At 36.2% G+C, this 20,652-nt stretch overlaps 2 protein-coding genes across 14 annotated transcripts in view; one reads left to right on the forward strand and one right to left on the reverse strand.

The window, feature by feature from the left end:
* FCF1 (FCF1 rRNA-processing protein) lies at positions 1–10,245 on the reverse strand. Its single transcript, XM_034418114.3, has 8 exons — positions 10,108–10,245; positions 6,739–6,806; positions 6,498–6,569; positions 4,908–5,056; positions 3,739–3,811; positions 2,687–2,774; positions 2,339–2,433; positions 1–1,146 (listed from the first exon to the last, which is right to left on the reverse strand). Exons 1-8 carry the CDS (start codon positions 10,108–10,110, stop codon positions 1,098–1,100), a joined length of 597 nt encoding a protein of 198 aa, XP_034274005.1. The 5' UTR covers positions 10,111–10,245; the 3' UTR covers positions 1–1,097.
* Positions 10,201–20,652, forward strand: part of AREL1 (apoptosis resistant E3 ubiquitin protein ligase 1) — a 23,914-nt gene continuing 13,462 nt past the window's right edge. Inside the window, exons 1-6 of one of the 13 annotated variants that reach the window (XM_034418108.3) lie at positions 10,204–10,564; positions 12,240–12,440; positions 15,988–16,194; positions 16,882–16,941; positions 18,377–18,606; positions 19,118–19,355. In XM_034418108.3, coding sequence (XP_034273999.1) covers positions 16,926–16,941; positions 18,377–18,606; positions 19,118–19,355 — 484 coding nt within the window. In that variant the 5' untranslated portion in view covers positions 10,204–10,564; positions 12,240–12,440; positions 15,988–16,194; positions 16,882–16,925. Of the gene's footprint in view, positions 10,704–12,239; positions 12,441–15,987; positions 16,195–16,881; positions 16,942–18,376; positions 18,607–19,117; positions 19,356–20,652 lie in introns of all 13 variants that reach the window. The other 12 variants (XM_034418110.3, XM_034418107.3, XM_087874324.1 and 9 more) reach the window with 12 other exon arrangements.

Genomic DNA, 20,652 nt, shown 5'->3' on the forward strand with positions numbered 1-20,652 from the left:
TTGTGAAAAAAGGTATGATGTGGGAAGACATTTTTAATCCATAGCTTTAAGATGCTGACAGTGGTTTTCAGAGAAAAAAATTATTTAATTTCCGTCTGCATGTTATACAGCAAATATATCTGCCTTTTGAAAAACAATTGTTTTTGCATGCAGGCCTTATCTTTAACAAAACAGCTTTCTTTAGTAACTACATTTAATTTCAATTTTCCCCTTTTGTTTTGTCTTCTACTGTCATCACAGAAATAATTTTTAACAAAATCTAAACCTTTGTTTTACTGAATTATTTAGTATTATGAATGAAAAAGTTATCTGTACAATTTTATACCATTGTTTAATATTTTCTAAAATATAAACACTATGTTATAGGATAGATGTTCTTGTAATTATTTTCATTTCTATAATATTTGAAAGGGTCACTTTTAAAAACTTTTTTCTTTACAAACTGCCTGTGTTGAACACAACTATTTTAGGTTTGGAAATTTTTATTTATATACAAATTGGTTTCTTCATATTAGAATTAATGCCAGGATCAATACTTGTAATTTTCCACTTATATTAAATTATTAATTATGTATGGAATAGAGGGTTTTGCACCCAAATTTCAAAATATTGAGTGTTTTGACAATTTTAAGCAAGTGTTTGAATTTCTGCATAAATCCTGTAGAAATGCTCCCTTCAACAATTCATATATGAATATTGAACATTTGTAAAATGGCTATATCATGAGAAAATTTCTTAATAATAAAGAAGAAATTCTCAGAAACACATTTACAAGCAGTACAAATGTTTATACTAGATCCCAGAACATGGAATAGAACAGGGCTGTCAAACTCCTGGCCCGTGGGCTGGCTGCGTCACGCACTGGCCACGCCCATGCCTGGTTTAGCAAAGGGGAAAAAACTCCTGATACGTCACATGACGCTGCCGTGACGACATGACTTTGACACCCCTGGAATAGAATGTCCATTTTATCTGAAAGAGATTTAACGAATTAGTTCAAATTCCAAGCACTATAAGAAATGAACCCAGATTATAACTTCATTATAACTGGCTCAGTGTTCTGGAATTCAACATGGCAGGCATTTTTTCTATCATATTTAAAATCGAGGAGCTCCATAATCATCAGGCATCCGCTCAATGTTATACCTAAAATTAGAAAGAAAAAAATGAAAAATTATGTAGTCCACTGTATTTCCCTCATTGTACTAAGCCGGTACAAGTTTAGAATCTTAGAAGCACCTATTATCATTATGCAATTAAGACAGTAGTTCAAGGTGCTGCACCATTCAGGCTAAGCAAGAGGAAGAAGCAACATATTACTAAATACTTGTAGGAAAAATTACACATTATAAAAGAGTATTATATACTATTGCTTATTCAGTGCCATCAGCTATCCTGAGTCACTGTGAATCAGGCAGTGCACAAATGTAATAAATAAAAATACATTTATTTGAAGCAAGTAGTCTAGAAATATAAAATAAATAAGGGTATAAAATGAAGTTGATCCAGTATGTATGAGTGTATGTGTGTGTTTGTGTTTGTGGGCTAGTTTCATAGTTTTCTCAGTTAATGTACAAATGTGATTGTATTGTGGCTTTTATTACTATAGAACCGTGATGGTGAACCTATAGCACATGTGCCATAGGTGGCATGCAGAGCCATATCAGTGGGCACACGAGCATTGCTCTAGCTCAGCTCCAGCACTCATGTGTGCGTGGCCAGCTGATTTTCGGGCCTTTTGGGCCCACAGGAAGTCAGGAAACAGGCTGTTTCCAGCCTCCGGAGGACCTCCGGGGGTGGTGGTGGGGAAGGCCATTTTCACCCTCCACAAGCTCCTAGAAAGCCTCTGGAGCCTGGGGAGGGCGAAAAACAGGCCTTCCAGTCCCACCGTGCCATTGCATGCCAAAAGCAGGAGGAGCACGAGGGGTGTGTGTGTCGTGTGCGCATGTGTGTGTGTGGGGGGCAGGGAGCATTGAATTATGGGTGTGGGCATGCACGCACATAATCCCCCCAAGCTTCCCGTTTTTGGCACGCGATGGCAAAAAGGTTAGCCATCACTGCTATATAACCTCTTGTTTAGTCATCTAAGCAGAATGTTTCTGACATAAAGGGCTGTGTATGCAGTTCGGCCATACAATTCATGTACACATGTAATCCTGTGTGTGTGTGTGTGTGTGTGTTTGAACTGTAGCTTCGCTGTCTACAAATGCATGTGTGCATGCGCACGCGTCCGTACATACATACACATAAATATACATATGCTCTTGAACATTCAGATTATTACAAAGCAACATCAAAAACTACATTTTATTTGGTCAGATAATGCTTTCTCACATACCTGTGATTGGATATATACATTATTGGTACTCCTGGGATCTTTCGTATTCTTCGCTTCAGGTCTCTGTCTACAGTAGCCACTATGTAACATTTGTGCTGTAAGAGAAAGAGACAATCTGGTTATAAGAACACCAAATCAAATATTTTCATTTTTTTAAGCAACTGTCAAGAGCTATGATGAATTACTTAAACTATTTGTATGCCAGACGGCCTTCTCTGGTAGGTGAAATATTAACTAGAGTCAATGCCCAATTAAATATTAGCGTCTCTTGTGGGTCACTGAAATGAAAACAAACCGAGAAGCTCTTTGTCAACAGAACAGCAAGAGAAGTTCATAGAACAGATGTACCTGGGTGACCCTCTGTACCAAACAGTCATCAGCATAAGTTCCTTTGTGAGTACATGGCAATCGCTCAAATCGGGGATCTTTTGCTATCCTGCAGAGTAATAACAGAAAAAAAAATTAGGATAGATGATTAAAAACAGACTTTAAAAAAATCACATTTTTGTCTTTTTTTCATTAAACGGGTTACTATACATTCATCAGGAAAATAGGAATTCTGGGGAACATAATTTGATTTCCCCCCCCCCCCTTGACAAATCCTGAGGTTCATGAACAAATATGAGCTTAATTCATTTATTTTCTGCACTCCAACTATACCAAACTAAGAAAAAGGCTTAGAACTTTATGACATACCTCCTGGGGTCCTGGAAGACTTAAGAAAATTATTAAAGTACAACCTTAAGGGGGGAGGGGCACATGGCAATTTCTGGTTTAGTATTATATAATTTGAAGATGGAAACTTGTTTGCTCCTTGTTTTCTCAAGAGACATAGGTACTTTTCTATGAGGACAGTGCATGCTTTGAAAATAATTAGGAAAAAGTGTTTTAAAATTCGTATACGCACAACATCTCTCTGCCATTTATTTTCAAGAAAGGCACAATCCTATTTTATTCCAATATAAATGGTTGTTATCTAATACAATGCTATTTTTATGAATGACCTGTGAATTCAGTGATATCTATAAAAATATCTCAATTGTATAAGTAAAATAGATGGAAATATATTTTATTTTGTATGTTTTGAATGCTCTCATTTTTCTCTTTGCACCAGAAAAAAATAGACTTTTTTTCCACAGGCATGAATATTCTTTCAAATGTAGCTGAAAGCAGAACTGAGTCTCTGTACTACAGGAATTTAGGAACATCTACTCCCTTGGCTTATTTTCTTTAAGAAATTTCTAAGGTTGAAATCCATGGGAAAACAAAGTGATGGAAAAATATTAAGATATAATGGAGTATAGGATTTATATTCTAAACAAATTATGAATCCTTAGTCTTCATATTTTTACTTTAGATAAATCATATCAAAGAACAGAGTCAAATTATTACATTTTTACCTTAAAGCTACACGGTACTTCTGTCCCAGTTTCTCAATTTCAGCCATGACACAATCTGTGATACAAGGAATGCCTGCAGAAATGCACATGTATAACTATCTAGCACTGAATTTTTTTTTACATGATATACTTAAACTCCTATGTAACATTGTTTTTAATAATAATTTTAGTAAGCATTTTAATGAAAAGGAAAAGATATATATACAGACCCAAACATAAAAAACAAGCAAAAAATAATAAGTACATAGATAAATGAGGGACTTATAAGTGTTATAGAATTAGGTTAAAATGAAAACTTTTTATTATTAAGTTTATTAGTAACTGTTTGTTAGTAGTGCTTGAATTGTTATTGCTGGACATCAGAAAGGCTAAATGAAGAAAAGGGGCTTGGGCATGAAGAAAATTATTGAGAATATGCACGAGATGAACAATTAAACATATAATCTAAAACTAGTCTGTTCACTGACAGCATCAATAAAGAATCTAAAACTTAAGTATTTAGGTATGTAATTCAAGGGCAAGAGAGACCAAAGAAGTTCCTACACTTGGAGAAATCAAAGGTAATTGGCAAAAGGGTAGAAAATATAAGATGGCTAGATAGGATCAGTGATGACAGAAGCTTGAGCTTGCAAGAACTGAAATAGCAATAGCACTTAGACTTATATACCGCTTCATAGTGCTTTTACAGCCCTCTCTAAGCGGTTTACAGAGTCAGCATATTGCCCCCAACAATCTGGGTCCTCATTTTACCCACCTCGGAAGGATGGAAGGCTGAGTCAGCCTTGAGCCTGGTAAAATCTGAACTGCTGAACTGCAGCTAGCAGTCAGCTGAAGTAGCCTGCAGTACTGTACTCTAACCGCTGCACCACCTCTGCTGAAAAAAGCAATTACACACATACTGTATAGTCCTGGGAAAATAATATCTATCTTGTCATAAAGAATCAGAACTTAATGAATAACAAAACAGTTCTGCTTACCAGCCAGTGCATATTCTTTATTTTTAGTTATCTAATAACATTTTCCTAGGGGCTGCCTAGGACCAATCAGGATATTTTATAATACTTAAATCTAATTGTTTTAGGAAACAGAAATATTTGTGAATTTAATAATAAAACAACCAGTAAAAGCCAATGTAAATCTTAACAAATGATACAGATCTGGATACTTACATTTGGCATAGAGACAATCCATCATTGATTGCACTAGATCCAATTTGGCTTTAATGGAAAAATTAATAAAATTGGTATCCACTAAGATGTAATATGGAGGTCCTAGTTGTGTGTTATATTGGAAGAATAAACACGAAGGATATTTGGGGCTGAAAAAGAGAAACACTGATTTTATTACTTTTTCACATAAAACAAATACCCTATTGTATTAGTGTAAACCAAAGAGTAATATTGATCAAATATTTTTTACACATTCATATTATCTGTCATTGCAGTATTCTAATTGGAAGTTTTTCAAGCACAATTACAGTATCAGAATTCAATGTAGTATTAAAATGCTGAAGAATGGGGTCTCTAGTCTTCTTCCTAAGTGCATAAGAATAATTTTTGAAAAATGTCATTTCATTAAGCCATGTGGTCATGTGATGTTTCGCCTAACAACCACATCACTTGGTGACAGAAATTCTGGCCCTAGTGATTAAAAAGGTGAAGCTTTTGCAACCCTTATATTCATCACAGTCCTGATTGTCGCTATAAGCACAACTGAAATCCATGACTCCCAGCCACTTGATTCATAAATCAATCACAAAAGCCATGATTTCTGTGGTCTCACAAGAAGCAGCTGTCTCCTGATCCTTGTTCAGAGGGACTCTGCTGACCAGAATTTGCTGTCTGGCCAGTCTCTGTCGCAATGCCATCTCAGCTCCTTCGGAGACATCTAGTTCACCACTAGATCTCACCCCAAAACCAAGAACAATGCATCTTCACATCTTCATTGTTTCAATGATGAAATAATGTTTTTTTTCTTACAATGTACAATGTGGATAGCTGCTCAAACCATTCCAATCTATCTATTTTCAAGCACCTTTATTTCACAATATCTATTTGCCATTTCTAATACCTTCGAAGGGTTGATACATTGCACGGTTTGCTTTGAACAGCATATTTCAGAAGTGGTGGTTCCTTTTTACTTCTGTTCAACCATGTCAAATTCTCAGAGACTGTCTAGGCAGGTCCCTGCAATTTTCTTGGCAGGTATTTTAGAAGGAGTTTGCCATTGCTTCCTTCCTAGGGCTGAGAGAAAATGACTGGCCCAAGGTCACTCAGCTGCCTGAGGTAAGAGTAAAACTTTTGGTTTTCCAGATTCTAGCTTGCTGCCTTAACCATTACACCAAATTGGTTCTCATTTAGTTCTTAATTATGATTAAATCATAATGTAGTTCGTAGTTACAGGGTACCCCAATTCATTGTATGAGCTAAATTACTACATGAATAGTTCATACATTGGAATGGGAATTAGATTAACTAATCTTGCAGTATAATCCTTTAGGCGAAAGAATAACTGTTGTGCTAGATCTAAGCAGTGTATCATGAGCTCTTTAAAATAATGAGTTTGAAATATTACTGCCAAAATTGCAGACGAAATTATTTGAATTTAGATGTCAAGCTTCGAAATGTGCTCATGCTGCTTTCACTTTCACAGTTTACCAACGAACTATGGCGCGGGGGGGGGGAGGAATATATCTTAATATATCTTCTAAAATATATTCTTTGACTATTCAATAAGGGTAGGAATAATTTGGTACTCACACTTCTGTCTCCTTGATGGCACTGGGATCTTCTTTCTTCTTTTCTTTACGTTTTGCTCGGTCTTTCTCTTTACTAAAATATTAAAAAGATTTACAAATGCATATTGTGAAAATTGGCTAAATTACTCAGAGGCAAAATTTGGGAAGAAATAGGAACATACAAATAATTAGTATAAAAATTTGAGTATTTTTAATTAAATACTTCAACAATTGTCACCATTAAGTGATAACAAAAATCTCACATGCGCTGATCACGAAGGCTGATCATGCGTTTCATGGCAGCATATTTCCGTGCTTTCTTCTGTTTCCCCTAGAAAGAGAAAGAAATGATGGAAAGTCTTCACTACTGTTACAATATAAAGCTTAAATTTCTCAACTTGATTCCAAAAGTCAAGCTTTTACCTAGTAGATTAATTATGGATTCTCACTCCATTCTTCAGTTTCATAATAAATGAAATCCTTTGAAATAATATCAAAATGGTTTTAAGATTGAGAAATACAATGTGAGTGCTATTATTAAAACTATGAAATGTTATTTCAAAATAATTTTATTTTATTTTAAGACATAAATTAAGGACAGAATAAAATGGGAGAAATTAAAACTCATTTTTAGGCAGGATTTCTGTAATAAAGATGAATGCTTTTGCTAGAATGAAATTTTTGTTTCAAACAATACTTGTTTTGACAACTGATGTACAATTCAAACAATGGCAGAAAGCTATAGCTATATGGCAAGGGGAAAAGCCGCGAATTAAATCCAAAATGTTATAAAATGCAAAGGAAAAAGGATTGAAATTGTATTTTGCAGCTTGTGATTTGTTTTGGATAAAAGAATGGATATAGCTGAGAAACAAGAGCTTTTTAGAGTTAGAAGACTGCAACCTGAGGTTTGGATGGCATGGACACCTTTGGTGATAAAGCTGAAATGTGCATTTTAAAAATCATTTTATTAGATGTACCACATCGAGAAACCTAAGCTGCGCATGAAAATACTTTTATTCCTCTGAACACAAGAAGCATTTAAGATAAGAAATAATAGCGGTAGACAAAGATAAATGTTATTGTAAGATACTAGAATTTTAACAAGTTTACCAGGTCATAGTTGTCAATGTTTTTCTTATTTACAGTTATCAGAAATATTCAAAATGAATAAAAACACTTATGGTATAGAGCAGTGTTGACGTGCCTTTTCGGCACTGAGTGCTGAAATGGGAGCATGCGTGCACGCGGGGGAGTCCCGGAAATCGAAAGAGCTGCTCCCCAGTGTGCATGTGCGCAATGGAAAGCTGAGCTTCTGGTTTCTGGCATGCACGCCGGTCACTTGGTTTTCCGATTTCTGGCGTGCATGCACACGTGAAGACTAGCTGGCCAGGGCGCATGCACGTGGCATGCCAGAATATTTCAATACTGTGACAAGATTACTATATGTACAAGGTGGAAAGATTGGATATTATCCACCACGGCCAAATGGAGAAATTGACAGAATGTGCTTTGATTGGAGAAAGGACAATATCTACATTTATTAGTGACTAGAAATCCCTCATGAATTTTTGAAGAAAGTCATGATGTTAGAAGCCCCTTCTTAATACCGTTAAATTTTTCTTTATCTATTTTTTTCTGAGACGTGATGTAGCAGTGGTTAAGTGCAATACTGCAGGCAAACTGCCCACAAGCTTGAGTTTGATCCTGATGGGGCTCAAAGTCGACTCAACCTTCCATCCTTCCGAGGTTGGTAAAATGAGGACCCAGATTGTTGGGGGCAATATGCAAACAAAGCTTACATTGTAAACTGCCTAAGTACTATTACTATTCTTTTTTTCTTGTTGAACTTTTAGTTTTTTCTGTTATTTCTTTTCATTTCCTCTGTTCTATTTTAGCTTGTATTAGTTCTTATTGTTACTGTTAAATCTTTTAATTTATATAAATACAAACAAAAGATATAGTATTCCATTCTATGTATAGTTTAAGATGATAATATCATACTATGTACACGCCCCCCAATTCACTCCAGAGCTTTAAGAAATTGCCCAGATCAGATCTGAAGCATCAGTGAAATCACCCTTCCCCTCAATTCATTCACTCTTATTTCTCACATCCTATTTATTCTCTCTATATGACCAAGCCACCCTAACTGTATTTTCATTCAGTTGTTCATTCTTGACAGTAGCTCTTCTTGTTTTTCACACACATTCCTTGTTATTTATTTCCAGTGTATGCAAACTTTTATGTTTCTGGTTGCATGCACAATTCAATTCAAACCAATTTGTCACTTTTTTTTCTAAATCACCAAACATGCTAGAAACGTTTCACATTCATACATTTCTCAGTGATCTTCTGAAGAACAAAAAGTCTTTCTCTTTCCTGGAAGTTTAATGAAATTCACAAGAACAGTCCATCTGTCTTTCTCCTAGTCACCCAGTGTTATATCTTTTTTCTTCCTTTCATTCATTAATTTGTGTATTTTACCATATATTTGTCTTCCATTACAAACTATAATTTTCCATGTTTCTCATCAGAAGGGCCAATAAATATTGACCTCTGCCACTCATCATGGTTTTGGTCAACTGAAGCTTTTGCATGATTATTTTGAGTATGATAAAAAAAATGAAGACTAGATTACCATTCTTAATTATGCCCATACTACTCTCTATTAAAAGTAAGGACATTGTTTCAATTGATCTTGGCATAATGTGCCCAGGACGTATATCCCAGGGAATGGGACAACTTGCCACAGCCAACTCGCCGCGGGACAATTTACCAATTCTATTTAATTATTTAAAATAAATAAACATTATTTTAATTTTTGCCATTCACATTTCATTCTGTCCCTCCTTTTGCATCTTTTCTTTAATGATTCTATTCCATCAATTCTTTGATATTCGTGTAACTCTTGTCCTACAGCGAGTTGTCCTGTGGCGAGATTGCCGGGGCAAGTTGGCCGTGGTGAATTGTCATAGACCTTATATCCCACCTTTATCTTCATACTTTGGAAACTAGCTGATTAGAATGACACCCTTCCGCACTCTCCACAATGGCTGGTAGGATGGGAGTTGGTGAACGTCGCTCATGGGAATTTTAGGAAACCCTCTCTTCTTTATATACATTCATTTCTTTCTTTTATTCACATTCCTTCTCGGCGCTAATGAGCCTCCATAAAATGTACTGCTCACAAAAATAAAGGGAACACAAGCAGAAGACATCCGAGATCTGAATGAATGAAATAGCCTTATTAAATACTTTGTTCTTTACATACAGTAGTTTATACACTGCTCAAACAACTAAAGGGAACGCAAAACTACTGTATGTAACGAACAAAGTATTTAATAAGGCTATTTCATTCATTCAGATCTCGGATGTCTTCTGCTTGTGTTCCCTTTATTTTTTTGAGCAGTGTATAATACTGAGATTGGGAGCTGAGTTCACACCAAGCCACCTGATGTAATAGCGAGCTGTAGGAATGAGGCAAAAGAAATTAAAGAGAACTGCTTTGGTGTACCTTCCTTTTCCCACGGAGGCGCTACCACAAGGTGACAGCCTGTGTCCAGCCACCCGAGCCATTAAAACTAAAGCTCTGCGTGTTATATCTCTAAGACAGAAAATCGGTTACTCACCATCTCCCAGTTCCCACCATGCAGCCGCTGCGGGCAACACCGCTAAACTTTTCCCGAGCTACTTCCGCCGCGCGGCACACGTGTCCCGCTTTTAATACATCACTTCCGGTCATCGCCGTCAGGGGGAGGCTAGAGCGGCCTGGTTCCGTTTTTGTTATAAGGGAGCGACCGAGTCGCGATCGACTGTTGGCATTTTTCAGCTCGACCTCCCCCTCCCTGCTCCGCTTCGCCTGTTCCTCTGAGGCGCCGAAAATCCCTTCAGGGGAAAGCGAGAGGCAGGAGGACCTGGTACGGGGACGGAAGGAAGGAAGAGGGAAGGAAGTAGCTGCGGCAGCAGGAAGGGGGCGGTCCCCTCAGAAAATCCTGCCCCTCCTTGAAGAAACGGGCAGCCCAGTCTGGGTTTTTGCTTTCGTTAGTGCAGGCAGTAGGACAGCTGGAAGCGCTGAGGAAGCAACAGGTGCTAAGAGCGACCACAGAGTTAAAATAGGCTGCAGGGATCTCAGCCGCGGATGGGAATCCTGCCAGTTGGGCTCCTTTGTTTCCAAACTCTCACTCTAACCAGCCGGGAAGAAGAAGGAGGAAATTTGACTCTGGGGGTATTTGGTTCTTCTCTCGCTTTCTTTTCTTTTTCTTCCCCTCGCACGAGGGTACTTTTCCCCCTCCGTCCGGGAGAAGACGGAAAAAGCGGCGTGTTCCTACAATACTCTATATATGAATATCCTCTCCCTCTCGGGTGTTAGGAAAGGAGGAAAAGGGAAAGTGGAGGAGCCCTTAAATTTATCTTTTTCATAATTTTCCCTTGGTTTACAATTCTTCCATCACTTCCCCATTCTAAAATTTGTCCTGGCCGGCCATTTAATATTTTTCATTATTTGATTTGGGAAGTTAACGTTTTATGGTTTGTAGATAGCCTGGTCAGGTGTTGTTTTAGTTTTCAATGTTGTTTCATGCAGTGAGGTGTTTTTTAATTGTTCTGGAAAGTGGTGTTCAATTCTAATTTGGTTAGTGCCAAAATTGCCCTGCCTATTAGGCTAGTAAAGAGTTACTTCTTAGTATGTGAATGGGGGGGGAAAAAAAGCTACTAAAAGAGTAGTTCTGTTATAGCAGTGGGTCTCAACCTTCCTAATGCTGTGACCCTTTAATACAGTTCCTCATGTTGTGGTGACCCCCAACCATAAAATTATTCCTAAAACCATTGAAAATATGTGTTTTCTGATGGTCTTAGGTGACCCCTGTGAAAGGGTCGTTCGACCCCCAAAGGTTTCGTGACCCACAGGTTGAGAACCTCTGTGTTATAGGGTTTCTCCCTCTTTAAAGTAATATAGGGAATGTCAACAAGCTAAGTTACAATTGGAGGTGGTATTTCATTGTATGAAGTATATTATCACTTGCCCTCTAGAATTTGTTCTACACTGATCTTGGTTTTGTGAAATTTTTGGGAAAATTAGCATACAAATTGCAGGAAGTTAGTTTATTGGATCACTTCCAATTGATTTCTTATAATTAACTTTCATTTATTATATTCTTGTATAATATAGGTATTAGCTTGGTTCTTGTCAGATATTTCATAAAATAGTAATTTTAGATACATATAATTTGTTTTTCTTGTAAAGTTATTCTTGCAGTATCTGTATATGCTAATCCACTTGAACTAAATAATTGGTTTTAAATGAATAATAATTGATTTATTTTTAATAGGGAATCTGCATCAATGTTATGTTAATCACTGTACAAACTCAATCAAAAGGTACAACTGGCAATGATTTCCCAGCATATCTGGTGTAACATGGTGGAATAGCATATGTCAGAGTATGCTTGTGATTTCAGCATTCCCTGCATGGTAGTGATTTCTGGGTGAGAAACTTTGCTTTGAGTCAAACTGCTTGCTATTAATAAGCAGGTGGTAATGTAAAATAAATATTTACTGAGAGATAATATCAAAAATTGTGAACTCTTAATATTGAAAAGTGTATTGTGTTGTCAACTAGAAAGTAGATGTGTAGAAGAAAACGTTTGGGTTATTTCACACTTATTTCAGATTATTTCTTTTGTAGAAATTGATTATAAATATTGTTTCAATAAAAACTGTCAGTTACTATAATCTTTAAAAGATCTATTCTCTGTCATTTCAGAGTGTATGACCCAAAGGATACTTTTTAACAAGAAAAATTCTAATTGAGAGTTAGAACAAACTTCCTAAAAGTAAAAGCAGTTTCACAGTGGAAACTATTATTCAGAAAATTAACCTGTTTCTCTTCATTGGTTGTGTTTCAAAGAAGGCTGATAAACCATCTGTTGTAGATATTTCATTTTGAATTCCTGCACTGACCAAGGTATTAGATATGATGGGCTAAATAATCTCTTTCTGATTCTGTGAGTTTTGTACCATGTGACTCAAACCTACATTTTTGTTTGTCAGATTTGAAATGAATTTGGGCAATTCGTTGATCTGGGCAATGTCATTCAGAATAATTCATATAAAAATAAAGCCATCACTCTATTAGTTTCTGATAACTTCCAAAGAGGGAAAAAATAGGAATGTTTATGACTGAGGTAGCAGGAAATTAAAGCATGGCATGACAGGCATGACCTTTGTTCTCTTGATAATATTCTATTCTGTTTTTTGCAATTAATTAACTATGAACATTGTGTTTTCGTTGATGCAGTCCAGAACTGTGTATTTGTTTAAGTTTTTGCATCACAGTGCTGATTCTGGTTTTGTTTATGATTATCTAAAGCCTGTAGATTCTTATCTGTAATGATGTAATGATGTACTGATATTTGGATATCAGTACATCAACTTTTTTTCTACATATAGTAAAGGATTTTTTGGACTATTGGATTGAATGGACTATTCAGTATGTTTATATTATGATTTGATCCATGAGGTCAATTGTCAATTAAACTTATGAAATAAGAGTTGCAATCATCTAATTTTGATCTTCTGCTTATCTTGAATCATTCTTCAATGTGTTCTGTTTCTGTTAATGATTCAAGTATTTTATTAGCTTCCTTGGTTATGTGTACATCCATAAAGATTTCCAGGCAAACTGGAATAACTTGCCTATATATGATCATTCTTGCTTGGAGAGATGTCAGATCTCATCTCTGCACTTTGTTTTTTTAAAATGCAATTTTATTCAATTTTTTAAAATAAATGTAGCAAAACGTAATATAAACTAAAGTAGAATAAAAAAGGGAACTTCAGAAGTTACAGAAAAAAGAAAAAAGACAAAAATGTAAAAAAGAAAAAGGCAACAAAGATAATACAGAAGTGACTTCCAAGCTTCATCACACATGAGCATAAGCTTATATAATAAATTTTTCACTCTCTTCTAAAGTTACAAAGAAAAAAAACCTTTTCTCCCCTTAGTCTTACTTTTATCTTTATGCAATCCATAAGAAATTACCAGAAATATAAACAAATAATTTATCCCAGATCCAATAGTCTAACTTTATATTCTTTATTTTTCCTGTTCACAATCTTAATTTTTAAATCATTCTAATGGCATCGCAGGATTTGACCTTTCATTCATCTTTGGCATTCAAGAATAACCTTCAAAGTTGTGTTTGTATGTGTGTGCATGTGTGTGTACACATATAGGCATACAGAACATATAACTTTGAATAAAGGTATGTATACATGCTGATGCCTTTGGATAAAATGTGTTAGTTGGAAGAAACTTAAGGTAAAGAATTCTTGAGTTATATATAAGACATCTTGTTTCTGTTAAATTGGATCTTAATTCCTTTGGACAGTCAGCACAGAATATTCAGTGAACCACCTAAACCAAAGATATAGCAAGCAACTGAAAAGATTTGATAAATTATTGGCCTTTCTATTGAAACAGCAAGAACTAAGTATCATTTGTACTATTAAGGATGCTTAGAGAAAAGCATGTAATAACTCTGTTTTGACAAATCAATATTTTTTAAACTTTATTAAATTGAGAAAGAGGTTAGTGTTGTGACCTAGGCTTACTAAATCATTACAATACACAATAAGTCCCAAACAAACCTATTTTATTGTAACAGCTGAGAATTACGTTCATTCCCAGCTGAGTCCCAATTAGTTGCAAAACAAGTCCTTCAGAAGAAGTTCTTCGGGATTATCACCAACCTTTATCTTCTTTGACATCCTGCCAAAGGCCTTACTTTAAAGCCCCATGAAGTTCACAAACAAGATGCCGACTGGAAACAGAGTTAGCAACATTGCTTTCTTGCAAAAAGGCCCAAATGCCTCTGTTTCTCTTTCAAGCCTTATGGGAGGGGCCAATCATCTCCTGGCCTTACTCCCGAGTTGTCCCTTTTGCTTTAGCTGCTCTTGCCTTCTGGCAGCTCTGCACATGCGTACACTAGGAACAGGCTCCTCCTGTTCCTCTGCCTCTCTGCTGTCCGACTCTGGGGGCTCCGGTGTCCGCGCATCACTCCCAGATGGCCCTGGCCCCATCTCTGCCTCCGACGCAGAGCCAACCTCAGGGCCTTCCCCAGACTCCAGGACTGGTCCATGTTCCTCTCCAGCCTCCTCACTGTCTGACTCCACTGCCAGCTCCGCAAGCTGCTGGTGGACCACAATAGTTAGTAGCCCAGAAATTAACATTTTAAAATGAAATAGCTCTTCTAAAGATCATATATGACAGGTTTTTTTTAAAATAATAATACTGTGAAATCTGTGAGAACAGGACAAGCTTCCTGACCTTATGCTTATCCTATTTAGTGGTATTGAACATATATTGTTTGAAGGAATAGAGTACTTTTTTGTTAAAAAAAAATCCATGTTTGGGAGGGAATAAGGTTGTTTATTGTACAAGCTTTAGCATGTGACTCTTATGTAAGATTCCAAAGTATTATCTACAATAATCCATCTTGTGCCTTCTGGTTTTATAGAAAATGACAAAGATTAGATCATACTAGATAACTAATTGAAATTCTTGATATACATTAAGAAAAGCTAGAATTAGCAAAAATTATTTCACTATGTTTGGAAAAGGAATTGACAGTTGATTACAGCTAGTACTCAACTCATGACCGATTGCTAAGAAACCGGTCAAAGTTACAATGGACCCCCAGAAAGGGATTTATGACCCAGATTCAAAGTTCTGATATCCAGACACCCCCTCCCCCCTATATATGACTGCATTTTGGGTGCTGAGCAACTGTATGCATTCATGGCCGTTTGCAATAATGAGACTGCAATTTATGACATTTTTGTAGGAAACCAGGGTTTACTTCCAATTTCCAACATAAACTGCCCCGCAATGAACAATGGATTTGCTTACTGTGGCATTTACTTTAAGATTATAGGGTTATTTGTTAATTTATTTTATTTAATTGCCACCTAACTCGCCTCAAGGCGACTCTTAGCTTAATGACTGCCGCCAAAAAGGTTGTAAAATTGGGTGCGATCATGCAGTGACCTGCTTTACAGTCTTCAGGACTTACGACAAAAATTGTGAACTTGGTCATAAGTCAAGGATTGCCTGTACTCTGAATGCTATTTAGAAGGCACCATAGCTTTCTTCTGCCCTGCATCATTTTATATGCTAAATTGTTAACTAAATTGTTTTATATGCTAAATTGTTAACTTTGCTGATGGCTTGGAGAAGAACCATTGCCTTTTCATTTTATTTACATGGAACATGCATATCATTGTAACTGCCTTTCTCTCCTGTTCAGTTCATAATACATTTGTCAGCTTGTTAAATCCATGTCTCCTTCAGTTGAAGCTTGACTCACTTGTAGGTATCTTGGTAACAGTTCTGAAGTGGTTTGCTATAGCCCTTTTGTGGGACTTTTTAACCTTTTTAGTTGCCCCACCCAAAATGCTTTTAAATCATACATAATACACATAATGATTGCAACTCCTTGTTTTCATTTCAGGAAAATGGTTTGAGAGCTTCATGGTCTGATAATGCAGAGTGTCACTTCTTGGGATGGTCACTTCATTGCTTCATTTGATTTCCTGGCTCTGAGCTCCTATTGTGATTTCCAGGATCCTATGGATATGCCTGGTATCTACCCTGAATAAACGTGCAGAGGAATGGGCACTCCCACTTTGGCTTTCTGGACATGGGAGTTTGAATAAAGGTAATTCTTTCAATTAGCTGGAAGGATGTGGCAGGCTGTGAAGTAAGACATGGTAAAGAGAATAGGGATAGGTCCAGTACAGAATTCCAACATAATAGAAAATGTTACTGTTACTAGATAACATTATTGTGCTTATAAAGTGTATTGGCAAGTCTTACTGTCCCCTGATTTGACACCTCTGAACCCTGTTCTCTTGGTAGCAATCCTGGCAGACCTTTCTGCATATTAAGTATTAATATTCTAGGTGGTAATGATGATTTACAAGATTTATTTAGGCTTCTGAAGTCTATTGGGTAATTGTTATCATCTTAAAACCTTCTTAATCATTGAATATTCTTCCAACTGGTAGAATGAAGAATGAGTGGCACATTATGGTTTAAGGTTGTTTTTCTGAAAATAGAATAGGAGGATCTTGATGCCATTTCTTGGAAAAGTGTAGTATGTAAAAAGCAATAAATAAATAACTAAAAGAGTTATCGGAGATTATTGCTAGTAGTCAGTTTTTTAATGTTTAAAACTATTAACTTCTTGTATTTCCAAAAGCTACAACTGACCTCACTTTGTTTCTTTTTTCAAAAATGGAAGTTAAAGAACCAAAGAATGCTTAGTGTGTTTTGTGGAGACCAAACATTTTGTAGATCTACCTAGATTTTTTTATTTGTGCTAGATCTGTTTTTTTCTTTCTAGATGCAGCTGTAATCCTCGGCTGTGTGTCTCATTGAAAGGACCTAATGTTTTACATTATTGGTAAGGAAAGACAATCTATTCATAGAATCTGAAAGGAACCTTCAAGATTTCATTCTTTTAACTTACAAGTAGTCCTCAACTTACGATCATTTGTTTAATGACTGTTCAAAGTTACAAAAGCAGCCTCTGAAAAAGTGATTTACGACCCATCCTCTATGTTATGACCATTGCACCACCCCCATAGTCACTTGATCACAATTTGGATGCTTGACAACTGGCTGATATTTACAATGGTTCCAGTTTGTAGTCAAATGATTGTTGTGATTATAATCACAACAATCTGTGAACTTCTCAGCTGGCTTCTGGAAAGCAAAGTCAATTGGGGAAGTCAGATTGGCTTAATGACTGCATGATTCCCTTAATGGTCACATGATTCGCCTAACAACTGCAGTAAAAATGATTGTAAAAATGGTCACTTGAAGAGTCACTTAATGACCAAAATTCATACCTTTGCTATGAATTGCTAATTGTGGTAATAGGTCAAGGACTACTTGTAGTTTTTTGAATAGTGTCTGTTTTCTTAACACTATTGAGCCTATTCAATTCTATTTCCTTTTTTCCTGCAAAGTAATCCACAGATCTTCCCTAGTTTCTTTGTAATGATGCCAGTAATGGCCAAAATTATTTTAGTAACTGAGGCTGAAAATTCAAATGGTGCTCATGTGTAACATTGTGTATTTAGCCATATATAGGGAGAGTCAGTTTGGTGTAGTGATTAAGATGTCATTGTGAATTCTAGGCCTGCCATAGGCTTGAAAGCCAGCTGCTTGTTGTGGGTAAAACAGGAAGCAGGAGTATTATATATGTTTACCACTTAGAGTTATCTTCTCTTTATATAAATAAAGATGTAATAAAAATCTAATAATCAAGTACAAAATTGATAATCTGGAACTTTAATATCTCAGAAGGCTTTATTTTGATTTTAATCCCGTTAATTGAAGCGATTCCCTATATTTTCTTTACTTCAAGGTTAAATATTATAAATTCTCATCCAAAGTAACTATAACACCGCAATTGAGCCCAACATTTCTGTTGCTAAGCAAGACACTTGTTGTGAATTTTGCCCCATTTTACAACCTTTCTTGCCAAAGTTGTTAAGTGAATCACTGCAGTTGTTAAATTAGTACCACGGTTATTAAGTGAATCTGCTTCCCCATTGTCTTTGCTTGTCAGAGGGACCCTGCTGCAACCATCATAAATATGAGTCAATTGCCAAGTGTCTGAATTTTGATCATTTGACCCCATGGGTATGGTGCAACCGTGTTAAGTGAGATAAACGTTCATAAGTCATTTTTTTGAGCACTGTTGTAACTTTGAACTGTCACTAAACAAAGTGTTGTAAGTTGAGGATTACTTGTAATATGAAATAGCTATGGTGATGGATTTTGAGAGTTTTGTTGGACCCTATAAATATTATATATTTTCTGTTTGACAGGTGGGATCACAGTGGTATCTGTGGTAGCTTTCTTTTTCACCATTAAGTTCCTCTTTGAGCTTGCCGCACGTGTAGTCAGCTTCCTCCAGCATGAAGACCGGGAACGTCGAGGAGAACGGACCATTTATGACTATGTGCGAGGCAATTACTTGGACCCCCGCTCTTGTAAAGTCTTCTGGGATTGGAAGGATCCCTGTGAGGTGGGACGTAGTATGGCCTTCCGAGTGCATGTAAGAGGAAATTTCCATTTTATGATAATTTGAGAAAGTGCAGAACAAAAAATCCAGGCAATCGGAGCCAAAAATATAAAATAATTTGGGTAAATTCTGGAGACAGTGGAGGATAGGGAGACCTGGCATGCTGCTATGGTTCATAGGGTTGTGAAGAGTCGGACATGAGTTATTGACTGAACAACAACAAAACTAATAAAAAAAACCTAATAAGGGTGATCCCCCCCCCCCCCCGGCCAGTTGTGTGTGCTGAATTTAGACGTTATTAAACCCTTGTAAGAATATTTTGTTTCTTTATTTTTTCTTTATTAATTTATCTTAATTGGCGACTTCAGATTTGGATCTTATACTGTATGTATGAATGTATATGCATGTATATTGAAGCAAAGATTTCCACCACAACTCGTAATGTCAGCAAGATGATTTAATTTACTGCATCTTTTAATGGCTGATATAAGAACTTAATGCTGTTGCAGTCTGCTGTTCACTTGGCTTCTTAATTCCCATACAGTTGTTTTATAAGAATGGCCAGCCTTTCCCTGCTCATCATCCTGTTGGACTGCGAGTTCACATCTGCCATGTGGAGTTAGCAATAGATATTCCTGTCACCCAGGAAGTGCTTCAAGAACCCAGTTCCAATGTGGTAAAGGTGGCATTCACTGTGCGCAGAGCTGGGCGGTATGAGATAAGCGTAAAACTTGGAGGCTTGAATGTTGCGTATAGTCCTTACTATAAAGTATTTCAACCAGGTAAGTGTTTCTTAAAGCAAAAACAAGTAGTTGGCAATAATATACCCTAATGTTGGTCTGTATTATATTTTTTGGTGCCATGGCTATATTAGATGATGCTGAGTAGATTACATCTTTACTAGCTTTGGGATTAAACTATTAATTTATGGTAAAATTTAATTAATGGACATACTGAAATGCCTATAGAATGCCTATTTAAGAAAAAAAACCCTATTTTTAGTATCAAGTCATAAAATGACAAATTTTGTTCATCTGTTCTACTAATCCAGTTTCTAGAAATTTTTTAAATAGCTTTGTACTCCATTTTGTCCTGCATGGATAAACATATTAGAATCAAATCATAGCCTCAATCCAACTGATGCACATAATTCAAAATTTCTTAATATTTTCCCTTTGACGAATGTAGAAAATATTCCATGCACATGGGAAATAGTACACTAATTATATTAGAAGATTGAGCAATAGTAAAATCCTGGTTCTTTGCTGCTACCATCATACTCATAGAACAAACCCTAAAATGAATTCTTAACTTGTGTTCATTGAGATTCATATTACCAATAGAAGAGAATATATTGTAGCTCAGAGTTGAACTGTGGGGTCCTTGGTGCTCTCCGAACTTGGCTCTTTTCTTGGAGACATTTTGTTACCCAACTAGTTGTCATTAGTGATAGAAAAGAGTGGGATTTGCTTTCTGTTCATATTTTTGTTTCTGTGTTCAAACAAACAAAACACCTTGCCAGCAATCAGCACCCAGATAAGCAGAAATTAACACCAAGATGGTGTACTTTATGCTCCTCTTCTCCCCTTCTATTTGTTGTTGTTATTTATTTATTGTTTTATTGTAATGTTTACCAGTTTTTATGTTTTTAAGCTGCCCAGAGTTGCCTCTGAATGAGATGGGCACATACAAATTTCATAAATAAATAAAAATAAACAAGATTAAACTAGACCAACAATCAAACAGTAAAAATACCTCAGTCAAGGAGTTGCCAACTCAGAGATACAAGCTAACAAAGAAACACCAATATAAATTTCAAGCAATCACCAATACCAATAGGACAAGCCATTACTATATAAACAGAGAGCAGACTCCACTCCAATCACTGATGATGTTACCTACTTGGGTGATGAGATGTCTGCAAGAAAACAAGTTCAGAGAGCACCAACGACCCTACAGACATTCATGTGGTTTTCACCACTGTATTTTGCCTGTCAACATACCTGTTTTTAATTGCTTCCAATATCTTGTAAATTAAAAAGATGGAATAAACACAATCCAGTGGGAAGAGATTCAAAA

This window comes from Pantherophis guttatus, chromosome 1, assembly GCF_059756535.1.
Source record: "Pantherophis guttatus breed Tessera chromosome 1, ASM5975653v1, whole genome shotgun sequence".
Lineage (NCBI taxonomy): Eukaryota > Metazoa > Chordata > Lepidosauria > Squamata > Colubridae > Pantherophis > Pantherophis guttatus.

Excerpts from the sequence above, each read along its gene's own strand:
- FCF1 (XM_034418114.3), bottom strand. Across the intron at positions 2,434-2,686 it reads TGGTACAGAGGGTCACCCAG|CACAAATGTTACATAGTGGC; the intron begins GTACATCTGTTC and ends TTTCTCTTACAG. Across the intron at positions 1,147-2,338 it reads ATGTATATATCCAATCACAG|GTATAACATTGAGCGGATGC; the intron begins GTATGTGAGAAA and ends TTCTAATTTTAG.